Source organism: Petaurus breviceps, unplaced genomic scaffold (assembly GCF_028583685.1).
Source record: "Petaurus breviceps papuanus isolate PSGF00001 unplaced genomic scaffold, PetGlider_PUasm1.0 38, whole genome shotgun sequence".
In the NCBI taxonomy this organism is placed as follows: domain Eukaryota; kingdom Metazoa; phylum Chordata; class Mammalia; order Diprotodontia; family Petauridae; genus Petaurus; species Petaurus breviceps.
In genome coordinates this window covers 51,725,437-51,736,939 of record NW_027186304.1, presented here as the reverse complement: position 1 = coordinate 51,736,939, position 11,503 = coordinate 51,725,437, and the positions used below count along the sequence as shown (strand labels likewise).

The 11,503-nt window shown below is 39.4% G+C and overlaps 1 protein-coding gene across 2 annotated transcripts in view; it reads left to right on the top strand.

The window, feature by feature from the left end:
- The window catches only part of NOL4 (nucleolar protein 4), a 482,864-nt gene extending 471,578 nt beyond the window's left edge, over positions 1-11,286 (top strand). For both annotated transcript variants that reach the window (XM_069099880.1, XM_069099881.1), the window contains one exon: positions 10,232-11,286. In XM_069099880.1, the coding sequence (XP_068955981.1) occupies positions 10,232-10,425 (194 nt within the window). In that variant the 3' untranslated portion in view covers positions 10,426-11,286. The remainder of the gene's footprint in view (positions 1-10,231) is intronic.
- Positions 11,287-11,503: the final 217 nt, after the last annotated feature.

The window sequence follows — 11,503 nt, the reverse complement described above, 5'->3', positions numbered from 1 at the left end:
GAGGAAGGGGGAGGTGAGGGGAGGGAGGGAAGGAGGGAGGGAGGAAAGGGAGGGATGGAAGGAGGAAGAAAGGGAAGAGAAGGAAGACTATTTTAGAGCATTCATGCCTAGACTCTTCCTGAAATGTACTTTCCCATTTCCTCTATCCCTCACAAATTTAGCTCCTTGTGTCTCTCCAGGTCTCTTAGTTGTTACAATGACAAGGAACCCCTCCAGGCACTTTATCCATTCTTTTGTATTATCTGTACTAATGTTCCCCTCCATTAATTTGGATAATTGAAAATAGAATGCATAAGCTTCCCAGCATTCTCCTGACACATGCTAGATAACCCCATTTGCCCTCTTGCCCTTTCTTTTTTTTTCATCCTTTCACTCAAAATTAGTTTCTGAGGAAAATTAAGTTGTTAAAAGAAGTATCTGTTTCTGCTTTATTCTTTAGTTTGATTTTCTTTTCATTTTATTTAAAGAAACTGAGGACTGACAGGATACACAGGAGGATTCCTTCTGCCCCTCTGTAAGGCACAACTTAAAATGTCCTAAACAGTTCTATTACTACTTTTTCTTTCAGAATTGCAGGGACTTAGAACAGGAGGAACTGGGGAGAGTAAGTTTTAAGAAACAGATTAGGAAGAAGCAGCATTAGCTTTACTTCATGCCATAACCGTGGCCTCCTAAAAATATAGATTCGTTAATTATTAGCCACTTGAACTCCAGGACAATTGAAAAAATAACTATAAAAATATATATTAAATTTGTTTATATTTCTATTTATAGTGGGAATAAAAAACACATCATGTGTCAACAGAACAGATGTCAGTTTGTGGAAGGAGATAGAAGCATTTGGTAAATTGCTAAGAAAGACAAAGTCAACTTTATGCTTTAACACAGCCATTTAAAAACATTTAACTGCTTTCCCCTCCCCCAAGCCAGTTCTGCTATAAATCATGGTCTACAATAGCAGTGACCATTTTGAGGGACAGTGTTGGATTTATTAGGACATTATTGGTTCCCAGAAGGCTATTAACCATCACATGATTGTTAACTACAGGTAACAAACAATTCCAAAGGGATTATTGCTGAGATAACTCACACATAGCCTTGCCTCTCAGGGCTATCAGTGCTTTCTCAGCATCGCCAGAATAAATTGCTATCATATACATATAACCTATGGACAGCATGTTAAATAATGGATGCTACCTCAGAGTATATAACTCCCGATGAATCTTTCATTCAACAAACAAACATTTGTCCAGAAGGTTTTTGGTTTTATTTTTTCATGTAATCATGAGATAAATTATTGTCTAAGAAGGTGAATAAGGGTCTCCTAGAATTTCTATATTTGGAAGTTAAAGAACCATTGGTTATTAATGAGGCATGTGAGATACATTGATATAAATAGATCTTGAAACTGAAAATAATATGTTGCAATAAATCCTGAAATGGGCTGCTTCCGGAAGAGGAGAGTTCCCTGCCACTGGAGTTGTACAGAGGCACAGCTGCTTCTGGTTAAGGCTGTGGTGGAAAAAAATCCATGTTGTAGGTGTGGACTGTCCACTGAGATCCCGTCCCAGTCTGAGGTTCCATGATTGTATGAAAGGCAAATGACTGTGTCCAGGAGAGAGGCTACAAGTAGCAGAGATACGAGCATGCATTTGTAGAGAGAGCGTCTTCATCCTAGAATTTCCTCTACTGGTTTCTAGCCCCAGCCCTAATCCTAGGCCAGGGGTGGGGAACCTGTGGCCTCGAGGCTACATTTGGCCCTCTAGGTCCTCAAGTGCGGCGCTTTGACTGAATCCAAACTTCAGAGAACAAATCCCCTAATTTAATAAAAGGATTTTTTCCATAAAACTTGGACTCAGTCAAAAGGTCACATCCAAGGACCTAGAATGCCGCATGTGTCCTCAAGGCTGCAGGTTCCGCACCCCTAGCCTAGGACTCACATCTTGAAAGAGTCCCTCATAAGGATGGAGTTGAGAGAAAAAGCTCATATAGGCAGCAAGGTGTTGCCATATTGCAGAGGGTGCTGGGCCTGGAGTCAGGAAGACTTGAATTCAAATGAAGCCTCACTTACTCTATCCCTTCCTCTGGGCAACTCACTTAACTTGTTTGCCTCAGTTTCCCGAGCTATAAAATGAGGCACAAAATAATTTACCACCTAAGGTTTATTGTAAGGATCAAATGAAATACTAATTGTAAAGCACTTAGTTCAGTGTGTGGAAAGTAGTAAGTACTACATAAATGTTAGCTATTATTATTGCAGATGGGTTCCACCCCTCTATGCCTCATCGTGAGAAAGGCATGTAATATGTTGTCAAATAAAAAATAGAAGCTAAAATTTAACTAGAGAATACAGAAGCTCTTTATTCAAGGGTTTGACTAGAGCTGTGTAAGTACAAGGCATTTAGACATAAAATCTGCATCTCTATTTATATTACATTTACAATAAATATAATGAAGAGTTAAGCATCTTTGTTCATTCTTAAAATTGTGAGGCAATATGTCTCTTCAAACGTGGAAAGCAGTAAAAATCGACTCTTCCGGAAAGGGCTTGGTTTTCACCCTCTAGAGAAGGAGAATTACTTCATTTGCTATGAATCCCTATAAAAGGACAACATGTAGAGTCGTTTGGACAACACTTTTTAGATGAGGAAATTTCATGACAAGCAGATCCTAGATAACCCAAGGAAAAAATTACAGCACAAGATTCGTAGCAGAAATTGTCATTTTTTAAAAATTGTGTTTACATTTTCCTTTTTTGGTTCTAATTATCACCTTCTATAATCATCACAACAAATAAACAGCGTAAGTTTGGCAATGCAATATGTTAACGGAAAACCTGACAGTTGTTTTCTAGGTGACTAGCACACAGACTAGATAGTTCACAGAGTGCCTGTCAGTCTTCCTGCCCTCTTGTAATGGTTTCATTATTTTGCATGTCAGGCCTCTTGGTTGTCGATTTTGGTTGTTCAGTCAGTCATTGCCAGCTTATGTCGCTTTATAAACCCTTTTCTGAGTTTCTTGGGGAGAAGCAACAGCAGAAAAAAAAAGAATATTTAAAAATGTCTCTACTTATCAAAATAATGGCTTTCTAATCCTCAGAGAAGGGCTGAACTGCAGTAGTTGGACCTAACAAGGATTAGCTGAATAATTGTTCTAAGATGAGCCTTGTTTGAGAGAAATTCAGACTCTGGGAGAAAGGATGTGGTTCAGTACTTTCTTGTATTAATGGGAAAGGTAAAAATAATTGAATGGAGTGGGAATTTCCAGAAGAGGAAGCTCCCTTACCCAGTACAGTTTGGCATCTTCCTTGCAACTCACAGTCAAAGAGAATTGCCTACAGCACCAAGAGGGTAAGTGATTTGCCCAGGGTCATGTGTTGGGGAGTAGGACCTTAACCCAGTTCTTCAAGGATGGCCCTCTATCCACTGTGCCATGTTCTCTCCCCCTTGAGGAGAATAAAAACAAAAACAAAAGTGTGGCTGTTGTCATAAAAATGTTTTGGACTTTATAGGGATGTCAGATTGTATTCGTTTTTTTCAAACTATTCTTAGAGATGGGCCCCAGCAAATGCAAGTTATTACCTCCAGGAAACCAACCTTATAAAAGAGAACATTGAACTGATACAAGTGTAAGGTCTAGAATTCCCCTGGCTAAGGAACCCTGTACCTCCCCATAAGCATGGGGTGAGTTTGGTGCCAAAGGAAGAGGCCAAGATGCTCCAGACTGATTTTAGGACTTTAATTAATCATTATAAATATTTACAAACAGGGGCAATCCAGGGCGAAAACCCCCCAAATCTCTGTGGTAATTATAGAAATCAGACACAGGGAGGAGGAGCATAGGGTGCTTCACTGGAGATCGGTGGATATTTGGGATTTTTCTGCTTATTTATGGTTTCAGCTAATAGTTTATACTTGATATTGAACCCAGTTCCCAGACATCCAGACGCTTACCCAGCACTCAAGGGTGGGTACTGGTCATTTACCGGTCATGTGCCAGTCACAGTATGTAAGTTGTGACTAAGTATTTGAGATGTGATTCAGTATCTAAAATATGATTTTTTTAACAGGTCACCATGTCTTGGCTTCCACCTTTCACAGAGTTTAAGTTAATGTCTTTTAACTTTTTGCTGTGTATATGGCTTTTCCCCAATCAGGATCGCACAACAAGTATGAATAGTAAAGAATTTGTATCATTTACCTCTCAAGCATTATTGCTTTTTGGAATAGTAGACAATCAATGGTCAATAAGAAATAAATGTCTGCTCTGTGCTAACCACTGGGGATACAAAGAATGGCAACGAGACAAAGTCTAACGAGGGAGACAACATTCAAACAACAATGTGCAAGCAAGCTCTCTACAGTGATAAATGAAGATAATTAGCAGGGGGAAAGTCCAAGCATTACGGGGCATTGGGAAAGGCTTCTCTTAGAGGATGGGATTTTAGCTGAAACTTGAAGAAAACCAGGGAAGTCAGGAGCCCGCAATGAAAAAGGCAAGGATTCCAAGTTCGAGGAACAGTCAGTGAAAATGGCCAGAGTTGGGAGATGCCGCATCTTGTGGAAAGAATAGTAAGCAGACCATTGTCACTGGAATGCAGAGTCCACGGATAGGAAGAAGTTATATGAAGACTGAGTGAGGGGTAGCAGGTTGTGAAGAGTCTGATTGCCAAACAGAGGATTTTATATTTGATCCTGGAAGCAATGGGAAGACACTGGGGCTTATTAGTGGGGTGGTCAGGTGGGAAGGCAGTGCTGTGAGGGGGGTAGGCAGACCCATACTTTGGAAAGACCATCTTGACAAATGGGTGGGAGGATGGACTGGAGCGGGGAGAGATTTGAAGCAGAGAGAGCAAACAGAAGGTGACATCAGTAGTCCAGGCATAAAGTGATGAGGCCCTTCACTAGGGTGGTGGTGATATCAGAGAAGAGGGGATACCAAGAGATGGTATGAAGTGAAAATCAAAGATTGGGCATGGAGAGTGAAAGAAAGGGAGGAGTTGATGGTGACACCTAAGTTGTAAGCCCGAGAGACTGGAGGGCACTGTTGTCTTTGACAATAAGGAAATAAGAAGAGAGGCAGGTTTGGGGAAAAAGACAATGAGCTTAGTTTTGAACATGTTACTTTAAAATATCTGTGGGACGTCCCAATTCCATATGTCTAGTAAACTGTTGGAGATGCTAGACTGGAGGTCAGCAGGGTGCGTAGAGCTGGGTAAGCAGGTTTGAAAATCATCAGCATGGAGATGGTAATTGAATCCATACATAGAAACAAGGATGTCTAATTGTACATACTACATTTTAACACTTTCTATTCCATTCCCACAGATTACGGGGTTAGATATAGAGGAAATTCCAGGCCAAGGAACACTTATTTTACAAGCAAAATACTTAATCAAATTATAGCAAGTAGTAAGGATGATTGTATATAGCACAAAGGATGTTGGATTTGTAACCAAAGGGTCTAAGTTCATATGCTGACTCTACTATTTGCTATTGTATGAGGCAGCTAAGTGGTAGAGTGTGAGACCTAAAATCAGAAAGACCCGAATTTTAATCCTGCCTCACACATATTTAACTAGATATGTAACCCAGGACAAGTTACTTCAATGCTGTGTGCCTCAGTTTCCTCATCTGTAAAATGTGAATAATAATACCTACTTCCAGGGTTGTTGTAAGGATCAAATGAGTGAATTTGTGTAAAGCATTTTGCAAACCTTAGAAGTACATAAAGCTAAGATTGTGATTATTGTACCTTGGGAAATCTACTTCAATCACTTTTGTAGGCCTGAGTTACCTCATCTATAAAGTGAGGGGGTTGGGTGAAGTGTCCCTTAGGGCCCCTTCTGGCACTGACTCTGATCCTTTGATCTTAGTATCCAGATCTTAGAATTACTAAGGCTGAGTGAACCTGGAAAGAGCTAATCTTGTCAAGGGATTTTAGTATCTTGTTAAAGAGGCATTCCATAAGGCCTTACCGGGTGTCTCCTGCATATGTGCATGAGTTTATATGTATTATAGAGAGATAGATCTAGAGATCTCTATATAACATATATATAAATATATGCATATATGTACATGTATATTGATTTAAAAAAGCAAATGCCTGCCTGCTATGTCTGCCTCCTAAACTGATAGTAGGCTTTAAAAAAAAATTCTGAGAGGTAGGGGGATGAGCAGTTCTTCAGTGTGTAGAACTCTAGGCAACTCGGTGGTAAAATGGGTAGAGCCCTGGGATGGGCTTCAGGGAGACTCATTTTCCTGAGTTCAAATCTGACTTCCGACACTTTCCAGCTGTGTGACCCTGGGCAAGTCACTTAACCCTGTTTGCCTCAGTTTCCTCATCTGTAAAATGAACTGGAGAAGGAAATGACAAACCACTCCAGTATCTTGACCAAGAAGACCCCCAAATAAGGTGATAAAGAGTTGCACTGACTGAAAATGACTGAACTAGGGTAGCTAAGTGGCACAGTGAATAGAGCACTGGCCCTTGGGTCAGGAGGACCTGAGTTCAACTCCTGCCTCAGACACTTGACACATCCTACTAGCTGTGTGACCTTGGGCAAATCACCCCCTATTGCCTTGCCTTCCTGTCCTCCAAAAAAAAAAAAGAGAGAAATAAAATGACTGAATCACAACAGAACTCCTGGTGTGGAAGCTCCCTTTACCAAAGTAGATCATCAAATGTAACTTAATTTTAGAGTTGCCTGGAACACTAAGGGATTAAATTACTTGACCATGGTCCCACAGCTAGTATTTATTAAAGGTAGTTCTTGAACCTAGTTCTTCTTGACTCCAAGGACAGCCTTCTATCCACTACAACACACTGTCTCAAAATGAGTTTTATATTTGGAAATAATAACAATAAGGATGATTTTAAATGACTCATTCTTATGAATAAAGGTATTCAAATTTGTTTTTTTGTTTTTACAATTAAAGAGAATTTTTCTCTTTTATTTGAAAAAATTACATTTGTACTCAGAATAAGGCATTATTCTACAAAAATGAGAACAATATTATCCTGTCCTCAAGAGGTTTACAATCTAATCTAGTTTCTTTTCAGGCAAAGTATCCAGTTTGGGGGTTTTTATCATAATCACTAAGAATATGCCTGAGGAGAGGCAGACTGACAAAGTAAATAAGGAGCTGACCCCAGAGTTTGGAAGACCTGAGTTCAAGCTCTGAGGCTTGGATAAGTCACCTAAACTCTGTGCCCCAAGCAGCTCTCTAAACCTAAGTATGAGCTGCAGACCTGTTGTTGATATGCACTGGTAGAGAGGGTTTCCTCACAGAGAATTAATTCCCTGTAATAATGAAATCACAGGTCAGGACCAAAAACAAAACAAAATACAAACAAACAAAAAGAACAAAACTATATAAATGGTTGTGACTCTCACCTTTACACAAAAACAATTTCATTAAACTGAGCAATGCTTATATTTTATTATTAAAAGTTTGATATTAAAGAAAAAATTACCCAAACCTAATCCATATACTTCCCCAGCATTGTATGCAAAGTTAGCATTTAGTATGCTTTTGTTGAATACAGTTGAATAAGGCATTGAGATATTGTGCCAAACTCTTTTCACTTCTCCAGCACCTACACACTGTATACCATTGGTGTTAAATTTTAATAGAATCAGATCCTTTGGGGCCACCTACCTGACTTTGGAGACCACAAGTCAGCATTATCTATGTTGCGTTATATTTTTATTTATTTTATTAAACATTTTCCAATTACATTTTAATCTGGTTGGGCCACACTCAGAGCAAAAGGTCCATGGGCCATGAGGTTTATTTACAAGTCTGCCATACATGTGGAAATGGCTTCTTTTTGAGAGTCCTGAATGTCCTGCACAAGCTGAGTACTTATTTGGACAGAAGTTAAAATTGCAGAACAGAGGAACAGTCTTCTCTGGAAGGCCACACCATAGTCTACAAAATGCTACCATAAATAGCTCAGAAGTTTCCAAAGAGCAGAATAAGATGGAAGTACCCCAAATGAGGCTGGAACCTTATTCCATATTAGCGCAAGGCTTATGGAAATGAAGGTCATCCCAGTGATGTGAGTAGGCAAGAAAGCCTACTTAAAAAAAAAAAAAGCTTACTACATGTGAGGCTCTCCAAAGAAAGAAAGTTCACAGGTTCATTGGTCTGCATCTAGGCAGGAACTCAGAAAGTCATCTAACTCAGTCACCCCATTTTACAGATGCAGAAACTGAGGCCCATGGAGGTCAAATGATTTGTCCAAAATCACAGAGCTAGTAAGCATCAAACACAGGATTTAGACCCATGCCCTCTGATGCCAGGAATACTACGTTAAGATCTTGGCAGTATCTCTATTAGTCAGAAGAAAGGCCATTCATTTTTTTTCTTTAAGAAAGAGATTTGTTCTGGCACTGGACTCCATTCAGTTATATATATAGTTAATGGATATTACTGATCATATAACTAGATTGTCAATCAAGGAAATGATCTGGAAATTAATGAGAGCTCATTCAGATCACACTGCCCATAGTAGGACAGTGACCTTTTCCAGATCATTATAGTTTGGTGGGAAAAGTCTTGGATTTGTGATCAGAGGTTCCAGAGTTCCAATCCTGACTCTGCCTCTTAGTCCTTGTGTGACCTCGAGGAAAATACTTAACATTCCTGCACCTCAGTTTCCTTAACTAGAAAATGAAGAAATTACAGTAGCTGATTGCTAAGGACCTTCCAGGTCAAGATCAATGATGCTGCTTTTATTGTTACTGATTTTTGGATTAGTGCAATTCTGTGACTTGTGTTCACAACTTGACTTCCTGGAGTTCCTTCCCTTTAGACTCTTATAAGGAGATGCAGTGAAGTAGAGTGGAAAGAAACTTGAGTCTCTCTCACCTTGGGGCAAGTCACTGAACTCTTTGAGCTTCATTTTCCTCATCTGTAAAATGAAAATAAAAATATTGCCACTTTCTACCTCCTGGGATGGTTCTGAGGAAAGTAGTTCCTAAGTTGGAATGAACCATATAAGTGGACCTACTATTCCATGTAAATAGACCAAATTCTTCTTATTTTTCCTTTTGTGCAACAAGGAATATGTTGTATAATTTCCAAAACCAAAGTTTTGAAAGACCAAGGTAATTCATAAATTGGGAGCTGCTAGTAACCAGTTTGAGAATGCCTCTTTCCTAAATGAATTCCAAGGAAGCTCCTTCTCTGGCCCCTGCCTATTCCATACCTGACAGTTCGGAAACCTCAGTCCCTCTTCTTTGGCTTACCTTTGGTTGAAGTTGCTGAGAGTAACCAACTCTGACATCTCTATTACACATATATAAAAAGTTGTCTTGAAAGAGTCGTAAGAACCTTTCCCCAGATATGTGGTGCAACATTCCAGCAAGTGGCACCCAAACCAAGGATGCAACTGCTTTGTAGAGGATCCTAGAATTAGAATTGAAATGAACCAGTAGCCTATATAAGCTCCTTAATAGTCAATATTTTGTATTTTTCTATGTCTCATAGGCAGATGCCTAGACAGAGTTGGCACTTAATAAATGCTTGGTAAAAGAATGTAGGCTTGTCTCTTCATTTTGTGGATTAGGAAACCTTAGCTCAGAGATGTGATGTCACTTGCCTAAGGCCACTCAAGCAAGAAATTGCCAATTTTTGAGTTGTTTTTCAGTTTGTTTCTGATTCTTCTCACCCCATTTGGGGTTTTCTTGTCAGACACAGGGGAGTGATTTGCCATTCCTTCTCCAGCTCATTTTACAAATGGGGAAACAACTGAGACAAACAGGGTTAAGTGACTTGCCCAGGGTCACACAGCTAGTAAATGTTTTTGGCCAGATTTGAACTCAGGAAGACAAGTCTTCTTCCCGACTCCTGGCCAGGTGCTCTATCCACTGCACCACCTAGCTACCCCAAATAAGTTGCAAAACCATAATTCAAAAGCATCATCCACTGCAGAAGGATGGAATCCCTCCATCCAATGCACAAAGTGTTTATTTTCATTGTCTGATTTCATTCAAAGTGTTGTTTCATCATCACTAGGTGGAACACAAGTCTACCGACTCTAGGACCAATGCTCTTTTTAATACACCACATTATTAGAACACTGCAAGTATGCAAAAAGCATGGACATCATTTATTTAGCAGCTAACAAAGAGGGAAGATTAAGGGCAATCACATTCTTAGATGAAAAATGCAATGGAACCACGAAGGTTATTGATTGTTTTTCTTGTGGCTCTGATTTCTAGGTCCCACTGATCTCAGCATGAAGAGACAATTAGCCACCAGCTCTGGGTCCTCCAACACCTCAAGCTCCAGACCCCAACTGAGCCCAACTGAAATCAATGCTGTGCGGCAGCTCGTGGCGGGATACCGAGAATCTGCAGCATTTTTACTTCGCTCGGCAGATGAACTGGAAAACCTTATTTTACAGCAGAACTGAATTCCATGACCTTGGCACTCACTGGGTCTCATCTTGGAGTTTCCATTAATGACATGTCGGTTTCCCAGAACAGATGCTTCAGGTATTACTACTGCACGGTCTTTTAGGAGAGTTAATTACCATAAAGCCACACTGTTCTTGATCCTTAAGGTGATGTGTTAAGGTGCTTCAGGGGAACTCTGGCCTCTGATCTTTTCGAGGTACTTTCATGTGTCCAGCCCATTGCTTTCTGTTTTAGTCTATCAGCATAAATATCAAAAAGTGACTGTAGAATGCTAACTCACAGATGAAACAGAAGATGCTGTGGTCCTTTCCATTGGTTCAAGCTGCAAGTGCAATATTGTGGAATATGCTACTGACTCATTGGACCGAAAGCTGCAGTATATGGCAAAAAAACAATGCCAAATTTCCTGTTCGTACAGGATAAAACAGCAATTAAAAGGATCTTGTATTTTAAAAAGAAAATGTAATTTTTATAAAAAAAAATGTTTTTTTCATTCAAAATTGTCATTTTTACTTTGGTAACTTTTTCACAGGTCCTAAAAAAAAAACTGTTTTGAGAAACTATTCTAAGTCCCTTTTCCATCCTCTTTTTTTCTCCTTCTATCTCCAAATTCTTTCTACAAAAGAAAAATACACTTGATGCTGGAAAAATCCCTATATCTGCATTCTGTAAATCATCACATCACAAACTACTACCCAAAGGAGCCTGCATTACTTGCATTCATGCTGTTTTCAAAGACACCCCCATTCAACATGGCAGCTTTCCTATTGGCAATTGTCATCACAGAGCGGGTTGATTTTTTTTTTTTTTTTTTTTTTTTTTTTTTTTTTGTTTGGAGTTGCTGGGTTTTTTTTTTAATAATATCTATTTATATGAAGACATATCATTTTTTTTAACTATCCCCTTGGTTTGTTACAGCTGCTCACTCACGATTACTGCTGCTGCTGCTGCTGTCTTGTAGAAGTTCCTGTAGTAGTGATTGGATGTAGATGACTGAATGTTAAATGGTTGCAAGTGACAATCTGAAAATTTGCACTCTCCTGTAGTTTCCTTTCCATTTTTCTTTCTGAGATA